Here is a 22,001-nt window from a genome sequence, read left to right as displayed (position 1 = left end):
TTCCTTTTTAGTCTGCATATAAGATTTGGTCAAAGTCAAACTTTATAAAGTTTGATCAACTTTATAAAAAAAATATCAACATCTACAATACTAGACTAGAGCTATATGGTATGAAAATTAATTTCATGATGCATCTAACAATATTGATTTCATATTATAAATCTTGATATATATTTTTATAAACTTAGTCAAAGTTAACAAAGTTTGACTTTGATCAAACCTTATATGCAGACTAAAAGAAACAGAGGGAGTATGTTAGAGATTTTTATCTTGCTCCATTTTGAATATCCGGGTCACAAAGCATTACGTGAAACATGATGAGTCCAAATACAGAACTACCATAAACTGCATACAATTCCAGTTCATCACAAAAGCACCCAAAAGAGAACCACGAGAGGTGCAGATAAATAATTGGTACCTACACAACCTCTAGTTGCATAAGCGGAAGTCACAAATACAAGAACAAAGATCAAACCAGGGGAAATATCACATTAATTTACTGGCAGAGATTGGTCTAGATATTACAACGGGGATACTTTGCAAGTGCCTACTTCTGCGAGTCGGAGGATTCCTCCTCTTTTTTTGTCTGCGAGTCAGAGGGTTCCTCCTCAAGTGCCTTCTGGATGTCTTTCTGCAAATTTAAGACCAATGCGTAAGAAAAATACTGCATGATGAGAGAGAGAGAGAGAGAGAGAGAGAGAGAGGAGAGAGACCTCGAATGAAAATGGTGTGGTAGCAGTTGCGTATCTGTTGATTACTTTTCCATTCTTGTCAACAAGAAACTTGGTAAAGTTCCACTTGATTCTTGAACCAAACAAACCAGGTTTGTTAGCTTTCAGAAACTTGTAAAGCGGCGCAGCATCTGGGCCATTTACACGCACCTGCAATTTTCAAGTACAAGATTGACCCAGCTTTACAGATAAACAACAGTCCTGTAATTTGTAATTTGTACTCATGTTTATGTGATGGCCATCAACAGTAGGCCATACCAAGAAACTCTGACCCCGCCTAATGTATCCAAACTGAAATTGTTGCAAAGAAAAGAAAGTGTATATTTGTATGGAATCAACAAAACAGGGCGTGTTTGGTAACCCGCATAGAGGCCAACCAGGTCCGGGCAGGAAGAACGTAGGTTGTTGCCTGCGTTCACTATTAGGCCTACATTGCATGAAACTCAAAGCAGCTCCAAGCCAGGCCGCTAGGAACCCCACCTAATGTATCCAAACTGAAATTGTTGCAAAGAAAAGAAAGTGTATACTTGTATGGAAGCAACAAAACAGGGCGTGTTTGGTAACCCGCGTAGAGGCCAACCAGGTCCGCACACGAAGAACATAGGTTGTTGCCTGCATTCACTATTGGGCCTACATTGCATGAAACTCAAAGCAGCTCCAAGCCAGGCCGCTAGCAACTGCCGAATCGGCAGTTTCTAACCAGCCAGGCTGAGTTGAGCCACATCGAGCACATGATGGGCCCAACGGTGCACATGGTGGGCTCCCAGCGAGGCCGCTAGGAACTGCCGAATCGGCAGTTTCCAACCAGCCAGGCGCAGCAAACTAGTTGCTTCCGTCGTCACCACCACCATCCACCACAGTCGCCATGGCACTCTGTAACTCTGTGTGTTATGTGTAGTTGTTAACTCTTAATCATATCCCATGTATAGAACCAAACACCGTGTAGTTACATGTGGCGAGCCAGTCCAGGACACCAAACGCCATGCCAAAATTGATCCCCTAATACAGGAAGCATAGAAGCCTAGATGCGGGCAACCAAACGATGTGCAGATAATGTTTTTTTGCCTGTTTTTGCTCAGCCAGGCTTAACTAGGCCAAGCATGCAATGCAGGCAAATTCGCAGATGAGAACCAAACACACCCACAGTGCATATGTTAGAGTACATAATGGGTCTAATGGGCCTGGGCTGGCGGTATAGCCCGTTAGTCTTAGGGTTAATTAAAGATAAGGGCCGCTTGCTTAGGAGTCAAGTAAAGCTCTCTATATAAGGAGAGGAGATGTATCAATCTAATCAAGCAAGAATTAAGAAGGAAATCCTCTCCCCCTTGCCCGGCCATGGGCCCTCTCGCGCCCTCCTTCTAGCAGTGCCATAACAATTTGGTATCAGCTTTTCTGGATTCGATCATGTCCAGCCCTCCACCGAGTTCTTCCCACCCGCCGCCGCCGCACACCTACCCGCCGCCACCAGCGTCTTCATCAGCGCTGCTGCCCCACACAGCAGGCACGCCTGCATTGGGCATGCTGGCGTCCTCAGGGGCGATTGCACCCTCTGCCCCAGCGCCATCCGCCCTCGTTCTCACCCCGGAGCAGATGACAGCCGCAATCCTGGAATTACGGCAGGCCGTGACGGGCATCAGGGCCTTCCTCGTCGGGCCCTATGCGCCCCAGCCACCTCCTCCGCCGCCACACCAACAGCAGCTACCCCCGCTGCCGCCGCCCTCGGACGCGACCACGGCGCCGGTCATCCCGTACCAGTATGGAATGCCCTACGACGGGACTGTGACGACCTCGTTCCCATCAGCGTCGCCGCCGTCCCAGGGCGTCCCCATCCAGCAGATCAAGTTCCCGCCGTCACCGTCACCGCTTCCGGCTTGGATCGCTACCCGCCACGTGTCGATGGCGGTGAGGCTGCAGGCTGCTGCGCGCGGCCTCCTAGCGCATTGGCCTGTGCGGGAGATGTGTGGTCTGCAGTTGCCGCTCCTCCCCCAGTTGCGCTTCGCTGTGCAAAGGATCTCGATCTCGTCCGCTGCGTCGGGGATCTTGGGCATGCGGTTTTCCCCATGGGCAGCGGGCATGCTGTTTTCCCCACGAACAGCGACCTCAAAGTCTGCGACATCGACGGTTGGGGGGCACACCCCTTCTCGCCATTCTCCATCACAAGCCCTCCACTCTTCTCTGTACGGTGCAAACCAACAGCCGTCCGGCAGGGAGAAGGCATGATGTCACCGACAGGAGCGCACCGCGTAGCACCACTGCATTCCGCCACCGACCGCCGCGAGGGCGCCTCTGTTGGTCGCTCTTGCGACCACTTCCAGGTGGCCATACACATGCACTCCTTTTGTCCTGATGGTGTCCATGGGATCCAGGTGGCTATACTCGTGCACGTCCGACGTGCGGATGGTGTCCACTTTATGTTCAGGAGTCTAAAATAAAGTGTCCCAGTCCATTTTGGGTTGAGAGTAATAAAACAAGCCGAGATATAAAAGGCTTGTTTTTTAGGTGTTAGGTTTGTGTTGCATCAAGTCATGGTTATAAGTTGCAGCTCGAGGACAAGCTGCATGTCCAGGTGGGGTGTAGTGTTAGAGTACGTAATGGGCCTAATGGGCCTGGGCTGGCGGTATAGCCCGTTAGTCTTAGGGGTAATTAGAGATAAGGGTCGCTTGCTTAGGAGTCAAGTAAACCTCTCTATATAAGGGGAGGAGATGTATCAATCTAATCAAGCAAGAATTAAGAAGGAAATCCTCTCCCTCTTGCCCGGCCGTGGGCAAAAAGGCCCCCGGCCGGCCCTCTCGCGCCCTCCTTCTAGCAGCGCCATAACAGCATATCTATGTTGACATTTGTTTCTACCATGTAAACTTGTCAAACTTGCGATATGTTTTAAAACATAAGGCATGATATTTTCCCTCCAATGCTTTTTTGATTTTATCGTCTAGAAACCATGATGAACAAGAAATAGCCAATGCTCTAGCTATGAAGAGAAAGTGACTTCAACTAAGCTTCATTAGTGGGAGAATATTAGACGCTTCTTGACAAACAAACAGTTCGGGTATGGTCTTACCTTCTGAAAAACTGGATATTCAGCTTTGAATCTTGTGCATGCAAAGTCTTGGATCTGCTGGTCACTGCCTGGCTCTTGTCGCAAGAACTGGTTGCAGGGGAATGCTAATATCTCAAAGTCTGGCCATTTTAGAAGCAAGAGGAGTAAGTTTTCACCCTAGCTAACATCTAAATCATTATATAATTTAGCATCAAAGAGGCAATCTTACTTGCATACTGATATCATGCATAATAAGATTTTATGACAGTGCATAAATGAGCTTACTACTGTTGAACGCATGATTAACAATCTGTAATTATAATTTTATTCTAATCCAATGTCCATTAAGTTCTAGAAGATTTATTTTTCCATAAAATGTCCACACTTATATCTCACAACAAATGGTTGGCACGCAAATCCTTCAAGGACTGAAGCTAGTACAATGGCAGAAATTCATAATATTTCATAGATAAAAAGATGACAAGTCCCATTAGGCAATGTGCAATGCGCCAATGCCATAGAAAAAAATATGGTTGTTGACCAGTGTTGCGAGGATCTCGTGGAAATATCCATTATTTGCGGATTTAGGTACGGGATTTCACACATTGGAGGTTTAACCTAGGTTCAGGCCCCCTATTCTAGGGGTAACACCCTAATCCAGCTTGGATGTTTTCTCTCTTGTATGAGCCGAGTGATCAAAGAAGATTTGTCTAGCCTGTATACTTGAGTGAACCTATCTATGTCTCGCACCCTTCTCACCTTATATACTACGATGAGAAGGTAGAGATACAAGGGTTGTTAAGAGCCATGATGTAATAACAGCCATAATGGTGGCTGTTACTGGTGGAATTACCACGCCGCCAAAAGAGTATTGAAAGATACAAAGCTTAAGCCAAGAACGGAAGCAGTTGGGCAATGTTCCATGTCCTCTTGATTTCTTCGCCATTCTCGATCAGCCTGTACACGCCATTGTGTAGCACTTGGCTGACAAAGAAGGGTCCCTCCCATGGAGGGAGCTTGTGCATTCCCTCCTTGTTCTGGATCAGCCGGAGAACTAGATCACCCTCGTTGAACGCTCGACCTCGTACTCGGCGGCTCTGATAGTGGCGTGAGTTTTGTTGGTATATGGCCTAGTGAGAGTGAGCGAGTTCTCAGGCATCCTCCAGAAGGTCGACGGCATCTTGGCGCGCAGACTCGGAATCCACCTCCACATACGCCACGACTCGAGGGGAGTCATGAATGATGTCACTCGACATGGCGGCTTCTGCTCCATAGACCATAAAGAGCGTGCAGCTAGTTGATCTGCTTGGAGTTGTCCATAAGCTCCATAGGAAAGGCGGTAGCTCGTCAAGCCAGCAGCTAAGAGTCTCTTTCAAGAGTCTTAGCAGCCGGGGCTTGATACCTTGAAGGATGAGACCGTTGGAGAGCTCCACTTGTCCATTGCACTGGGGGTGCGCTACTGAGACATAATCCAGTCGGAGGCCGTGACGTCGCAAAAGCAGCGAAAAAGGTCTGAAAGTGAAGTTCTTCCCATTGTCGATGATGATGATGTGCGAGATGCCGAACAGATAAATGAGGCCTTTGATAATGCTGACTGTCTGGCCATCTTGCTTGATGATAGGTTTGACTTTGATCCACTTCGTGAACTTGTCCACCGCGGCAAGCAGATGAGTGAATCCACCTTTGACAGTATTGAGCGGGCCCACCATATCAAATCCCCACACGGCATGGCCATGTGATAGGAATGGTTTTGAGGGATGTACCCAGCATGTGTGGCTCACATGCATACCTCTAGCAGTTTTGGCACTTGTAGACGAGATCTTCTGCGTCGGCCAGAGTGGTAAGCCCGAAGAATCCATGCTTAAATCCTTTGGCGACAAGGGCGCGCAATGGCGCATGATGACTGCAGGTTCGAGAGTGAATTTCCTCAAGAATCCATCGCCCTTCTTCTGGAAACCTGCAACGTTGGAAGACTCCAGTGATGTTGCGGTTGTAACGCTCGCCATTGATGATGGTGTATGCCTCGACGTGGGGGATGATTTGCCGAGCTATGTCTCATCAGCCGATAGCTCCCTTTGGATTAAGTAATCCAAGTAGGGCTGTATCCAGGTTGGAATGACGGGGAAGTCGGCCTTAGCGTCTGACTGAATGGGTTCTTGTTCGAGCTCGGCCTTCGTCTTTGTTTTGATGGATGGTTTACATAGTTGCTCCAAAATAACACCAGAAGGAATGGGTTCTATGGTGGAGCAAATCTTCGTGAGTGTATCAGCTGCTTCGTTCTACAACTGACGAACATGATGAAGCTCCAAGCCCTCGAACTTTTTTCGAGCTTGCGACTTCCTCCCGATATACGATCATGGAAGGATTCTTGGCATCACCATCCTTCATGACTTGTTGTACCAGATCTGAATCTCCACTGCAAAGCAGCCGACGGAAGCCAAGTGATACAACGATCCAAGGCTTCTGTCGGCATTCTGGGAACGGGGGTCGGCGTTCTGGGAACGGGGGTCCCCAGACTTGCCTGCCTGTGGCCTGCGGCGTGGCTCAAAGGGGGGCCCAGCGCGGCCCATCTTCACCAACACAAACCCAAGACCCTCGCGAGGGGCCAAGCCTCGCGGGGCGGACGACGCGGAGCTTCCTCAGGCGCGGCCTCGTCAGGCTGGCTCACGAGGAGGCGGAGAGATCAAGGCGGGGTACCTCACGAGGTGCCCGTGACGCAAGCCATGACGACCGGGGGCGCCAGGCGGGTGCCAGCCCGCGCAGTGTCCTCCCTTCCTCTTTGGTGCAAAGGGGGCAAGCGCAGCCGCGGAGTACCAAGGCATCAGGCAAAGGTTGCCGTTTCGGTGCAACGAGACCAAGACCAGGAGGACTACGAGACGGAGGTCACCGTGGAGCCCAAGACGGCGTCATCACCAGAGCTTTGCGCAGGCGAAGACTACTTTTGTTAGGATAGCTGATACTAGCTGTCCCCCTTCAAATTAGCCCGCCATTGTTGGCTCCCTTCCCGCTCGATATTTGGGAAGAGGACCAGGGCCTCTATAAATAGGACCAGCCACCCACAAAGCAAAGGGGGCCGGGGGGGTGGAAGGATAGAGAAGATCAGGTAGAGAGAGAGAGAAGGGTGACTGAGCTCCTCCCAGCAGTTCATCGCCCCAGCCAAGAACAGACCCTTGCGAGGCTGTTCTTCCTTGTATTGTTCATCATCATCAGCCCAAGAGGCAATCCACCACATCACACACTGGAGTAGGGTATTACACCACAACGGTGGCCCGAACCAGTATAAACCTTCCATCTCTTGTGCCGTTCTTTCCTTAGTTTAGATCCTAGCAAGGCGGAGGAGTGCAGGTAGGTAGGAGGCGAAATCTCCGCCGCACCCCAGTGTTCGAACCTCAAGGGTCTGCCGGAACCCGAAATCCGACAGCTTCATACTCCACAACGTTGTTAGATGCAGCAAAGTGAATATGCAGTACATATCTGAGCTTGTCGCCTTCAAGAAAAATAAGGATGACCCCAGCCCCCGAGTCTGTAAGCATCTTGGATCCGCCGAAGTACATGATCCATTGTTCAGACCGCACCTAAAAAGGGACTGGGTTTCCATCCATTCAACCAAGAAATCAACCAAGGGGTGAAAGTTCAATCCCTTTGATGAATTGTTCCAGTAAGTCAAAGACCGTTTCTTCCCCCTCGTCCCCCCCCCCACCCCTCTTCTCCCCTCGCCGCCACCGGGCTTTGCCCGGTAGGTGCTGGCAGCGGCAGGGCCCCATCTCCTCGCGCGAGGGCTCGGCGCGGGCGGCGGCGGCGTGTTCATCCGAGGCGCGGCGGTGCGCGGGCAGGTCTGGCGGCGGTGATGCGGTGCCTCGTCCTGCACGTGGAGGGCCGGACACGGCAGGGGCTGTGGGATCACCCGGAGGCGACATGGGCGACTCCAGTGTTGGATCCGCGAGCAGCAGGTAGGGCGGCGTCCCTTTGCTTGTGCGGCGGCGGCCAGATCCATGGCCGGCATGGTGCTCTTCACCTCGGTGGAGTCTATGCCTGGAGATGGGCATCGGAAGCCGCGAATCTGGCGTCCCGTCCAAATCCGCCACGGCGTGGCAACCGGTGGCGCATGGAGGACCGGTGAGGGGCGGTTGGAGGCTCCATGCCGGCGTGCCGACGGCGGCTTTGGTCTTCACGACGAAAGCTCCGTTCGGTTTCAGTCAGCTGCGAGATCGGGGGGCCGTGATTTCTGGTGAAAATCGCGTCGATTACGGTCATGGCAAACAATGGCGACGTCTATGACATCATTCCCTTCTAGAGGCATCGTTGTTGTAGGTCATGGCGCCCCACCCGTGATGCTCCGGGGGAAACCCTAGATCTGGATCTACCGGATCGAACGATGATGGCAACTTCGATGTCGTTGTCCCTCCTAGGGGCATCGTTTTGGAGCACGTGCTGGCTGGAGGGGACAAGAGGAGGAGCGGTGTTACATCTATCGCAAGGCCGACGGCGGATCCCGGCGACATGGCGCCGCGGAGGTTCGACGATGGGCGCGTTGGAGATGGACTCGCGCAGGAGGATGAAGCTGTCTGGCGTCATGGTGGCGTTGATGGCAGAGGCATGGCAAGGTCGGTGCATCAGTTCTGCTCTGAGGATGGACCGAGGGAAGATGGAGGTGACGGCCCTTGTAGCGTGCGATGTTCACTGGGAGTGTGCCAGACCGGTGTGGGACCCAATCCAGGTAGTGGCTTGGATGGGACACCTAGCTTTAGATGTTAAGCTTTGGTGCGATGTCTGTTTGGTATTAGGCCCGGACATTCGGCACGCCTTCATCAAGGGGATAGGAGTAGCAACGGTGTTGCCAAGATGATGGCTTTAGGCTTATTGATGCATCACCTTGTATGGTCTTTGTGAATAATTAATAATATGGCTGCATGCATCGTCCAGATGCAGAGGCTGGGGGTACATCCTCCTTTTCTAAAAAAAAAAGAAATCAGCCAAGGCCTGAGATTTGATGGCCTTGCATGCCTCATAGTTGATGTCGGCCGCGATCTCAATGGCCCATTTGGCCACTTGACAGTGGCATCTTATTGCCGATGGTTTCTAACAAGGACGCACTATTGACCACCGTGACCGTGTGGGCTTGAAAGTAGTGGAGCAGTTTCCTGGACACCATAAAGCCGCCATAAACAAGCTTTTGGTAATGGGGATGTTGTTGCTTGGAGCCGAAGAGGACCTCACTTACATAGTAAACGAATCGCTGGACCTTCTGCACCTTGCCTTATTCTGCGTGCTCCACCACCAAGACAACGATGACCATGTTGAAGTGTATATTTGGATTGCCTAGCCCTTTCCATCAGTTCGGACTTTTTGTTGCGTTGGCTACTGCATGAAGCTTAAAATGGTATCAGGACTAAGGTCTTGAGTTCAAGTGCTGGCTTCGCAATTTATCAAAAAATTGCTGCCGCCCCCGCTATGTCCACGTATTCGCCTCTTGAGCCATTCCTCTAAGTCTAATCATGTGTTGACTTCTCGCATCACACTGAGAGGGGTGTTGAAATGTATATGTAGACTGCCTACCCTTTCCATCACTTCAGACTTTTGGTTGCATCGACTAGTGCATGAAGCTTAGCAGACCACTCGCTAGCGGCAACAATGTAGAGCAGCAAGGGCTCCCTCACAGCCGAAGCGGCTATAGTGGTGTGCACAGTGAGTGCTTGAGGTCTCCAAAGGCCGGCTGGGCCTCGTTAGTCCACCCAGGAATCGGACTTCTTCAGAAGTGGATAGAGTGGCAGGCCCTTTTCCTCAGTCTAAAGATGAACCGGACAAGAGTGGCAATGCACCCAGTCAGTTGCTGCACATCCTTCAGATTTTTTGGCTTGGACATCTTCAAAATAGCTCACGGGATGTATGCTCTTTGCGGATGATGTGGTGCTAGTTGACGATAGTGGGATGGGGGTAAATAGGAAGTCAGAGTTATGGAGACAAACCTTGGAATCAAAAGGGTTTAGGCTTAGTAGAACTAAAACAGAGTACATGATGTGCGGTTTCAGTACTACTAGGCATGAGGAGGAGGTTAGCCTTGATGGGCAGGTGGTGCCTCAGAAGGACACCTTTTGATATTTGGGGTCAATGCTGCAGGGGGATGGGGGTATTGATGAAGATGTAAACCATCGAATCAAAGCCGCATGGATGAAGTGGCGCCAAGCTTTTGGCATTCTCTGTGATAAGAGAGTGCCACAAAAGCTAAAAGGCAAGTTCTACAGGACGGCGGTTTGACCCACAATGTTGTATGGCGCTGAGTGTTGGCCGACTAAAAGGCGACATGTTCAACAGTTAGGTGTGGCGGAGATGCGTATGATGAGATGGATGTGTGGCCGCACGAGGAAGGATCGAGTCCGGAATGATGATATACGAGATAGAGTTGGGGTAGCACCAATTGAGGAGAAGCTTGTCCAATATCGTCTGAAATGGTTTGGGCATATTCAACGCAGGCCTCCAGAAGCTCCAATGCATAGCGGACGGCTTAAGCGTGCGAAGAATGTCAAGAGAGGTCGGGGTAGACCGAATTTGACATGGGAGGAGTCTGTTACAAGAGACCTGAAGGATTGGAGTATCACCAAAGAACTAGCTATGGACAGGGGTGCGTGGAGGCTTGCTATCCATGTGCCAGAGCCATGAGTTGGTCTCGAGATCTTATGGGTTTCACCTCTAGCCTACCCCAACTTGTTTGGGACTGAAGGCTTTGTTGTTGTTGTTTGTTGTTGGGCATCTTCAAAATAGACACTTTTCTTCGGGTTTGCCTCGACTCCGCTCCCGGATACAACGAAATAAAGGAGTTTTACCAAAGACAGATTTCTCCGGGTAGAGCTTCATGTTGATCCACCTTAGATTGGCGAACGTCCCAGCCAAGTCGGCCAGGAGATCGTCTCCATGTTTGGACTTGACCACGATGTCGTCGATGTAGACGTAGACATTCCTGTTGATCTGGTCATGCAAGCATTTCTGCATGCAACACTGGTAAGTGGACCTAGCATTTTTCAGACAAAAAGGACATGGAAACATAGCAGTATGGGCTGAAGGGCATCATGAAGGAGGTCTTCTCTTCATCCGACTCATTCATCTTTATCCGGTGGTAGCCTGAATAGGCATCCAGAAAGCACACACGCTCACAAGCGGCCATGGAGTCGATCACCTGACCGATACGAGGCATAGCAAGATTCTTGGGGCATGCTTTGTTGATCGGTCGATAGTCAATGCACATATGGTTGGATTTCTTCACCACCATGTCTGGCTTTGCCAGCCACTCCGTGTGTTGGATCTCTCGGATGAAGCCGACTTTGAGTAGCCGGGCAATTTCTTCACCGATGGCCTTGCGCATCAGTGAAGGGCCTGCTTGAATGCTTCGCGCCCTTGATAACATTGAGTTTGTGCTCGGGGAAGTCCCTTGCGACTTCTGGCATGTCAGCCGGCTTCCAAGCAAAGATGTCCCAATTCTCGTGAAGTGCGCTCTTTCCTACTACCTCCATTCATAATTAACTGTCGCTGAAATGAGTGCATCTAGACGCGTTTTACTCTATAGATTCACTCATTTCAGCGATAGTTAATTCCCGGACAGAGGGGGTATTTAGCAAGAACATCGATGGTGATCTGCACGGTCTTGGATGAATCTTCCAGGCCCCGACTTGCACTTTCTTGGTGTCCTTGGCCGATTGGAAGGAGACGACTATTGGACTTTTGCAGGCTGGCATCTGTTCCGCGTCAACCTCCTTCTGGATCTTGGCCAACTCTGCAGCAGCAATCAGGGTCTCAACGATAGCCGCGTCGGCATCATCGCACTCGTTGGAGTGCTTGGGGTCGCCAGAGATCGTGATCACTCCGTTGGTGCTCGACATCTTGAGCTTGAAGTAGACATACCAGGGCCTAGACACGAACTTGGCATCGGCAGGGCGCCCCAAGATGACGTGACGGGCACTCCGGAAATTGAGGACTTCAAAGCAGAGGGTCTCGACCCCGGAAATTATTCTCTTCGCTGAAGACAACTTCCAGTGAGATTCGACCCATTGGCCGCCTTGCCTGGCACAATTCTGTGGAATTATATGTTGCTAGGCGACAACTAAGACTCAGGGATGCCCATGCACCTAAGGGTTGCGGCATAGAGGATGTCGATGTTGCTCCCCCCATCCATGAGCATCTTTTGCAGCCGGAACCGGCCAACTTGCGAATCCACGGCCAGGTAAGGAATGTGAGTTGGGTGATCACTACGATCAAATCCGATCAGCACTTCCGATGAGTTCAGCCATTGTGTGATGGTTGGCATGGTCACGTTGACCTCGAGCGAAGCTTGCGATTTCCCTTGGTGTCCAGCCCCTGGAAGATGATTAAATCTCCTTCCTGTTGGGGTGACGGTGGTTAGCCGCCGCCTGCGTCCTGACCATGGTTCTCGTTGTCGCTGTTGTTGCTGTTGGCAACCGATTTCTCCGACCGGAGGCACTTCACTACCTTGCAATCCCTGGTGGAGTGCATGGATAACCTCTCATTCGTGTCCTGAAACTTGCAGGGTTGATCAAGGATCTCATCAAATGGCAGCTTCTGATATTTGCGTTGCTGCCACTGATGACTTGGCGGCCAATTGCGGCTGCACGACCCATCGTGTTCCGCCGCGGCAACCAGCTCTGCTCCGCTGACGATGTCACCACCATCCCCCTTCCACTTTTGGTTGTTCTTCCTTTGATTGAAGTCGGGACGATTCTTCTACCTAGAGTACTCGACTTTAGGTTTGCCTTTGCCCTAAGCAGTTAGATCTAATGGGGCAGTGGTTTTTTCCCAGCGGAATATCTATTGGCTATCTCTATGAGTCAACTCATGGTCAACACCTCCGTGCGACCAAGTTTTTGCCTCAAAAGCTCGTATCTAACTCCCAATTTGAGGCCTGGATAGCTTAAGGCTCAACGACGTTCTCAATGGAATTTTGGAGCCGATTCCAGCGATTGATGTATTCGCGGACCGACGCACCTTCCTTCTTTACGTAGTTCCATAGGTCCCATGCAAGCCGGGTCTAACGAATGTCCCTGAAAAATTTTGAGAAACGCATCACGTAGATCATCCTAGACTCCCAGTCATGAATGTTGTCTTCGAGCAAGCTATTTAGCCACACTTATCCTGATTGCTCCAAAATCAAGGGAAGGTTGCAGATGGCGATGCGCTCGTTGCCTCCGCCGATATTGCAGGCCACAACATAGTCGGTCAACCAAAAGTCGAGCTTGGTAGTACCATCGTACTTGATTCCGTTAGTGATCCGTCGTTCTAGGAAAGGTTACTGCAACACAAAGGACCGAGTGACCCAGTGGGACGATCGGCTTTGCCACGATGCTCGGATCGCTCCTTGGATGCACGGATAGCCTCAACGTCATCCCATGCGTCGCAAGCTCCTGATATCCGCCCCGGAGAGGGGCTGAGTCGGCGTTTCTCAGTGCGGATTCGATTGATGTCATCCGGCGCGATGGGGCACCGATTGGTGGATCAACTAGGACAAGGCGACTACATGATGATGGGGCAGTTACGAGCCCCCAAAGGTTAGCACCGAACTGACTTTGAAGCCAGTCAGCCTTGCAATGAAGTGGCTATATCTTGTTATTCCACCGCAGTCTTGAGCAGTGTGACGAGTTGGACGTGGTCCTCTGCTGATGGTCAACTGGTGGGTGAAGCCAGCTTGTTGGCCAATGCTGCGGCAGTCAGCAGGTTCATGGCCGGAGTACGATGTACTCGAACGCCCTTCAAACCTTGGCTCACCTGTGTGCTACATGCAACACGAGCCGTATGAGTAGTCAAGGCAGTTGAGGAGAGCAACATGTGTTCCGTGTTCTAGCCGCCTGAAGCTCAAGCTCTCGCGCCTCAAGATCCCGCCTCACCTGGATCAAGCACTTCTGCTCCTTCAGGATGGCCACCAGAGAGGCCTCGAAGGCGACGGCCTCAGGGGCGTTCCCCTCCACAGACTTGTGCAGAAGTGTGTCATCCTCCATTCGTGTGGGCTCATCAGTAGCGGCTGCACCATTGTTAGCCATGTACACATGTCACAGAAGCAGAGTTGTACAAACTTTCGTACCCGACGAACTCAGAGTCCAATGTGGGCAGAATAGAATCAGAGTTGATTATCCCCACAAGTTGTGGAGTAGCATTGCTCACTTTTGAAGATACGGATCCCACGGGATGCCCTAGACAATCTTCACTCGCCCACATCGAGTGGAAAACGGCAAGCATATGACTCCGGAGCGATCTACAAAGAAGTGCATGCTACCGATGCATGGTACAATGATCATGGGGAGTGCGGCGAAGACAGAATACCAGGCTACGTCGTTGGCATCAAAATGCAGTGTGCCAGAATGCACAACCTGCCGGGGCCTAAGCCCTCAACCAATGTCCGGAGATGATCCTGCCTAGACCATAGCTCCACAACACGAGTGTCCCATGGTGGGCGCCTACTCTCGCGGGGATTTCGTGGCATTATTCATGATTTGGGGATTTTGTAGAGGCAAGGCACACATGGAGGATCTAGGTATGGTATTTCACACAATGGAGGTTTTACCCGGGTTCGACTCCTATTCCAGGGGTAACACCCTCCTCCTGCTTGGATGTTTCCTCTCTTTTATGATCCGAGTGATTACAGAGGATTTGTTTAGCATGTAGACTTGAGTGAACCTAGCTATGTCTTGCACCCTTCTCACCTTTATATACTACGACGAGAAGGTGGAGTTACAAGGGCTGTTAAGAGCCATAATGTAATAACGACCTAATGGTGGTACTTACTGATGGAATTACCATGTCGCACAAGAACCGTCTTGATGGCGCCGCGGTAACATTCGTCTTGATTGACCATGTCTTGGTCCAGTCGGATGGACGTTGCGGTCTCTTAGCCGGATGGGCTTCGCGACGTGACGTCGGATAGGCTTTATCGATGCCGGCCCAACTAAGTGATCCTCCTGATGAAGACTCAGCACATCCTTTTCATGGGCCTACCCTGAAAGGATCCCGCGGTCAACCAAAATCATATATCACGTGGTCTGTAGCTAACTAGGATGCCTTCCTTAAATTTTGGGCCTTGTTCAAGAAATTTGGGGGAAGCCACTAGGCCGTCGATGAAAGTTGTCTTTCCTTTGATGCAGCTCACAACATGGTGAATATGGAAGAAGGCACCCAGCTGGCAAGTCCCGTGCCTATTGGTCTAGTGGGGGGCGAAGGTCTCAATTTTGTTTTGCCGACTTAATTTCGTATTCTTTTCCTATCCTTAAGGGGTTGTTAGCCTTCTTCTAGGCTCGTAGCTATTACTCCTTTATGTCAATTGTTAGAATTGTGTCGAATATTTTGTACAGGGTAGGTTACAGTTGGACTCTTAAGTCATACGGTGTGTTGATAGGATCACGGAGTCGTGTCCTAGTAGGACACTTGTATCCTAGGCCTCTTATATAATGGGGGGTAGACACACGATGTAACCTATGTGAACATAATAGCATACCACACGGGGAACCAGCAGCGTGTGTCGGCCCGGGCGGCCAGGGTGCAATATTGTAGCGGTGTCATGGGGAGGAGCGCCCGTAGTCATTGCCCCGGGGAGTAGGCGAGTTCGCCGAACCTCGTTAACAAATCTTGGTGTCGTCATCCTGTCTCGTGGGATTGCTTGGTCCTCGGATGATCAATGGTGGCCTTGGATTTATTCTAACAAGTGGTATCAGAGCAAGGTTGCAAGGTCTGGAGGTTGCTGATCATCGATCTGGAGGAGGTCATGGTTGTGGAGAAGATCAACGACAGCAGCGTGATTAGGCGGCGGTGGAGGTTGCTGGCAGTTCGATGTCGCGGATGGATCGGACTGGATATCTGTTGGGCTCGATCGAAAAGTCTCGGCCAGTATAGCAACGATGGCGAGAACCAAAAGCAATGTGGAGCATCGGGTGTTGTTCGTGGGAGATCTTCGTGTTGGCGGGTCAAATCGGTACCAGATCAATCCGTCGTTTCGGCGAGTACGAAAGCGTGTGCAGCAAAAGGCGTCGGCGGCAGAGATCGATCCAGTCGATCGGGCAGTGCTGGAGTGCTAGGTCAGGCGCTGCAGTTGCGCGGACGCGCGTGTGACTCGAGCAACGGCCAGTCCAAGTGGTTGAGGTGAGGCCCTGTGGGCTGCTTGCCTCGATTGACGAGGCCCGCTGGTGGACACGGGCCTGGTGCATCACTTCGTCCAGGCAAAGCAGGAGCAGGTTGCCGCATGCGATCGGAGGCTGAGACACGAGACCAGGACGCGTGTGTACGAGATTCGTTTGAGAAAAAAAGTTATACAAAAGACTAGTGCTATCCATCGGGAGCCAAAGATAAGGAAAGCTAATTGACCTAAACCTACAGGAGCACGTGGTGGAGTTCTGGATATTTTTCATTGGTCTTCACACTGAAGTGCACACGGGAAGGCTGTGGTGGAATTTGGCTTTTATTTCATTTGTACATTATATACACTCTTATAAAAATGGCAGTTGGTGATGATGGTGTGCCTGCCTCCGTGCCATCTGAACCGTTCAATCTAGAACGAAAGGCTGATACAGGTTGTCCCCGATCTACTTGCAACTCTGCAAAAACACCCCACGCATCAGACAAAATTTTGAGGTAGACATACGAACACACCACCCCACACGAGGTTCTTGTTTCCCGTTCTCTCACGAAAGAGATCGAGTCTTCGAGAATCCCTCCCATCGCTGACGGCACCTCTCTTCTCTTCCACGGCGACCCCGTAGTTAAGTTGGGCAAGGGTGCCCCCTATAGATGTAGTGTAGTAAGGGTCCTAATCAATCAGATTTGCCTTCGAGATTTTGCCGGTATCTCTCCTTTTAGATCTGGCTGTGCGGGCCATCGGAGATGGAGATGATAGCAGCGGTTGCTACATGTCCAAGTTCGTTCTAAGTTACTTCTTCTTCCCTTCGTTGTTGAGGTTGATACAGTTTTGCGCTGGCTCTGGTTCTCAACCTCCACATGCTGCCCTTTCTTCCGTGCTACCCAAGGAGGCTACCAGCGGCAGGATCGCCGTGAGTTAGGCCCGGCGTTTCAAGATCGGAAGTTTTCTGCCGGTGGCTAGCTACTCGTTCACGACAACACCGATGCCAAACTGCCAATAGAAGACGAGCAGTATATGTGTGCTGGATCTTTCCAAGCTTACTTCATGTTCAATTAGGTCCATATTTTGCCAGATAATCCCGTCCTTATCTCTGATTTTGATTTTGATATTTCTTGAAGATTTCAGGATAGATGGGGGTCCCGACGAGCTAGGTGGCTATAGTTTGTTTTAGGGAAGTCACACTGATTTCTCTCTGTCTATTTGTAGAGAAATTAGTCATGGAGCAATCTTAAGTGAAGACTGATCTAGAACTAGCAGAACGTTTATGAGCATTGTGCAATTTTTTCGGTGATCTGACTGAACGTATCGTCTCTGAAATATATCCAAAAATCATATCACTGTTCCACTACTTAGGTTTTTACAGATAATTCTTATATGTTTGGGTGGTGCCAAACTGTCTTCTTGTATAACAATGCCAAAATTGCATAGTTGTATGTTATTTAGGGTTGTCTCTATTGCATATGACATGGAGTTGTCTTGAATATGTTGACATCACGTGGTAGTGAATTTTACAGCATTATCCTGGTGTATTCAGCTTAATCAAGCAATATGCCATTCGATTCCCTACTCGTGAAGTGGAATATTAAATAATGAAACCAAGGTTCAAGTCATCAGTTCCTATTATGTTTTCTTTTTCTGACTATGAGGTAGTATGTAGTACTGTAGTAGCATAGCAGTACTAGAATCAGGCTATATTGCTGCACGGTATTTTGAATAACATGTAATATTTCTACTTCCTACACAAGTGACAATAAAGATTCTCTTGAAAAGCTAGCACATAAGACAATCGAATATTGGGTTTCACACTTATGTTGGGAATAACAAGGTAGAATTGATTGGACGCTGTTTCTTTAGCTGGCGTAGGAAGTAGGAAGCATGCGGCTTTGGCCAGAGCAGAGAAACTTACTGAAATTTTGTTGCATCAATCATAGTATTACAATGTCTAGGGTTGCCCAGCTTGGATACCTGATTTAGCATTCATGATATTTTTTACGAAGAACGATCAGGGTGTGCACCCCACAACGCTCAGGGAGGTCTTGCTGCTGTGTGTGGTGTCATAGGGCCCACATGTCATGTGCCTCCTCGGTCTCATGACTCATGTGGCGGAAATTCTTAATGTCAAAAGCTGAGAGAGCACATGGCCGTATATTTTGTGGTGTTCAATGCACATGGCAAAGTGCGGATAACAAGTACAAAAGGAGGCGGAGTGCTATAGCTATGGGACATGTCAGAGACTATCCGGAGAAAGAGTGAGACAACTGTGAATTTGACTCAGGGTGACACAGGGCGACGGGGAAATTCCTTCAAGTTTCAAAGAGACGGTCAAGAAAGAGCGGTGATGTTGAGTTCAGGTAACTCTTATATGCGGCGTCCAATATGTGAGTTGTTCACTTTCATGCAAATCAGTTATCAGTGTGTGATGACGTTGAATGGTACTCCGGAAGTTGGGAGCACAAAGTAGAGTGATAAGGAAGTTAATTTTGCTCGAGTGTTGAGTTTGAAGAAGACGAGAAGGGACTACAGTTGCAGGTGGAGCCACATGGAGTCTGGGAGTAGCAGCGGTGCTCATGGTGTATCTCAAGTCCAATGTACATGGAGTTTCGACGCATGGAGAATCCAAGGTGGTGAGGAATATTCACCAAGGTGGAGTTTGTTAGAATTGTGTCGAATATTTTGTTTTAGGTAGGTTACAGTTGGACTCTGAGTCATATGGTGTGTTGATAGGATCACCAAGTCGTGTCCTAGTAGGACACTTGTATCCTAGGCCTCTTATATGATGAGGGGGTAGACACACGATGTAACCTATGCCAACATAATAGCACAGGCACGCGGGGAACCGGCGGCGTGTGCCGGCGCCCGAGCGGCCAAGGTGCGGAATTGTAGCGGTGTCATGGGGAGGAGCACCCATAGTCAGGCCCCGGGGATGTAGCCATATCGGTGAACCTCGTCAACAAATCTCGGTGGCATGCTTGTGTGATTGAGTGGTCCTCGATAGATCAACTGTGCGCCTCAGATTTATTCTAACATCAATGCATCGAGACGCAATGCTTTTATGTGGTTTTTTGGAGGAAAAAATATCAAGGAAGCAAATCTATAGGGTATTTAGGGTGGAATTAAGCCAGTAGTCCAACATACTGTGAAAATGAATTTCCCCTTGAGTTTTTCAAACTCTTATTTCCTAATTTATTCAAAAAGAAGTCCTTAAATTTGTTTACATTGAATCACTGAAACTGCCAAATAATATTCTCCTTTTAAGAAAATAGGAACAAACAGATGTTCAGTTCTTCCACATATTGCTGGACACAGAATATTCTGAGATTATTGGTACTCCAGAAAACTAAAGACACAAGATCAGTTACAAAGATGAACATGTACACATTTTTTTATGGGAATGAACATGTACACATCAACACTACTTATACCGTGGTGTGATGTTTGTGTGACACGAAGGTAAAGCTAAAGTCACACTTCACACCGATGAGAAACTAAAGAAGCCGGTTGTTCCTCTACAGAATCAACCAATTCCAGCACCACTTAATCCAGAAAAATGACATCCAATGATTTCGACAAACATAAGTACGCAATCTTCCCCTGGCCGTTTGAGCATATAATCTAGACGATACACAAAATAAACCAAGAAGGGAAGCTGACCTTTCTCCCTGTACTTCTGATAAAGCTCCGTCAGCTGCGTGTAATTAGTCTCCGTGAACCCGCTGATGGGATGACAAAGAAGAATATTCAGTCCTCCACACGCCAACATGAATGAAGCAAAAAGATCCTAGGAAACTGCCACGGAGACGAGACAAATACCAACCATTTGGAGGCGACGTTGACGATGAGGAGGACCTTCCCCTTGTACGTGTCCAGGCACACCTCCTTGCCGTTGCAATCCTGCTCCCAAAATTTCCCCCAAATAAATTGGAGAAGAAGAAAAATGATGCAGGGTCGCGTGATTCCGCGAGGAGATGAATCACCTTAACGGTGAATTCGTGTACGGAGGTCTCCAGCACAGATTCGGACGCCCCCATCTCGCCCTCTCTTCGCCTCCCGGACGGCGGAAGTCCTCCCGAATCCTCTGTCGAATTTTATCGTGTTTCTTTAGGGGAGAGAATAGAGAGAGGATTTCCGTGCGCCAACTTATTAATAGCGGCGGTGTGCCGGGACAGGCTGGCCGGCTGTCTCCGTCGAAGTTCCCAACCGGTCCGGCAAGCAAATGTGAATTGCTCTTTTGTCACGTGGGCCCTCAATTGCATTTATGGGACGGCTAAAAAGGTGGGGGAAAACTGATGCATTGTTGCCCTGAAAAGAAAAGATACCCTTACATTGCAACTAGTAAGCTTGCGGTGATTCGGGATGCTAAAGGAAATTTTCTAGCTGCACAATGCAAATTCATTTCGTATGCAGCAGATCTGGTTAATGTGGAGGCAATGGCAATGCGAGATGGACTGGCGCTGCCGCGGGTGGAAGCGGAATCGGACTATACGATTGTCGTTGATGCGTGTGTGGGACACACAACATGACGGGATGCAAATTCGGCAATCTTCGCGGAATGTGTGGATATTTCCTCTTTTATTGGAAAGATCGTCTTTAAACATTGTTATCATGAATGTAACGAAGCGGTGCATGTGCTAACTAACTATTCTTATTGTAATAAGATTACTAGTAGTTGGACGAACGAGCCTCCTGGCTTGTTAGTCTCAAAACTGCTGGACGATGTAATCCCTGTTTAATTCAATAAATCTAGTCATGATAGCCTTCCCTTAAAAAAAGTAAGCTTGCATATGCAAATGCACGTACACATTGTCATCAATTAATTATCAAGATAATAAAATTATGCATGCAATGGGTGTCTTAACTAATATAAATACAAACACATTACAAGCTACTTAATGATAGACACAAAGGAAAAGAATCAATATATCTTTTTATAGTTCATTAGGAAACACGACATTTAGCGACTTAGTGCAACTTTAGTGAGATCATAAATCACAAGGAATTAATAAATGGGGCAAACAATCAATCTCACAGTAACAAGAATCATGGACCAAGAAGCTTCTCATAGTGAGACTCTATCATGTTCAATAACTCATGGATACCCTAGATCCTTAAGCTTGCATGTGCAACGCACACATTATTATCAAAGTTTTTGATTTTTTTTAGATAATTAAAGTTCTAGATACCCGGCTATACCACCGATATAGTCCCGCTATAGCGGTTTGAAAAAGATGACATTCATGCACATATATCAACTAAAGTTATGAAATAGTCGATTATGGCCTTGGCGTGGCTAATTTTAAAGACCATCGCTATTTGATGTAGCCCGCTATTTAAAAATATAGTAATTATGTGAAAAAATCGTAGGTCACTCTAGAATAAAAACATATCAGTAAAATAAACAAAAATCTAATAAAATGCAATGAACATATTTTGTTATCACTTTGTATCAATCATGAGTAGACTGACTCTGTTTGAGAGATATTAAAAAAACTATCCTGGTTCTCTTGATCAAAGCCCCGCGAAGCTAGGCCAGGCAGGCTATGTTGGTCTCTTTTTTATCGCTTCGTGAGCTGAGTCGACGGTGAAGCGTACAGTTGTTTAGGATGCAAAAGGATTTTGTCTAATCTGAGGTGAATTTTTTTTACTGAAAGATGCTCAAAAGCACTAGTTTCCTCCCATATTTTTTAGCGTCAGGCTGGGAAACTTCGCCAGGAGCTTTCAGGACTTACTTTTCTTCGGTTGAGGAAAAAGGAAAACTGTGGAATGGAGGAAGTACAAATGAACAATAGTTAATATAAGTATTTGGTGCAAAATGTTATATCTCAGGATACAGAAACTTCGGGTGTCTACAAATTAATGTGTTTTTTAAACAAAACATAACATTAGGTATTGATCATAATTTGATAGGAGGCAAACAGGCTGCTTTCTTCATAATCTGCCAAAGAATGGCATCTTTTTCCTCATAAATAGGAAGGAAAGACTGAACTTGTTATTTTTCCTGCTCTAAAATAACTGATAGTAATCAGGGGCGGAGCCAGGGGGACGAGCAGGGGCCTGCCCCCCCCCCCCCCCCCCCCCCCCAACGATCGACAAGAGTAATCGATCGACAAGA

At 48.8% G+C, this 22,001-nt stretch overlaps 1 protein-coding gene across 1 annotated transcript; it reads right to left on the bottom strand.

The window, feature by feature from the left end:
* Window positions 1–318: 318 nt before the first annotated feature.
* On the bottom strand, window positions 319–20,124 carry LOC123085882 (probable glutathione peroxidase 4). Its single transcript, XM_044507590.1, has 6 exons — window positions 19,867–20,124; window positions 19,707–19,783; window positions 19,544–19,605; window positions 3,790–3,908; window positions 714–881; window positions 319–631 (listed from the first exon to the last, which is right to left on the bottom strand). The coding sequence occupies exons 1-6, from the start codon at window positions 19,918–19,920 to the stop codon at window positions 548–550; spliced, it is 564 nt and encodes a 187-aa protein (XP_044363525.1). The 5' UTR covers window positions 19,921–20,124; the 3' UTR covers window positions 319–547.
* Between the last annotated feature and the right edge of the window lie 1,877 nt (window positions 20,125–22,001).

Source organism: Triticum aestivum, chromosome 4A (assembly GCF_018294505.1).
Source record: "Triticum aestivum cultivar Chinese Spring chromosome 4A, IWGSC CS RefSeq v2.1, whole genome shotgun sequence".
Lineage (NCBI taxonomy): Eukaryota > Viridiplantae > Streptophyta > Magnoliopsida > Poales > Poaceae > Triticum > Triticum aestivum.
The sequence above is the reverse complement of the archived record's forward strand: the minus strand, read 5'-3'. Positions and strand labels throughout refer to the sequence as shown.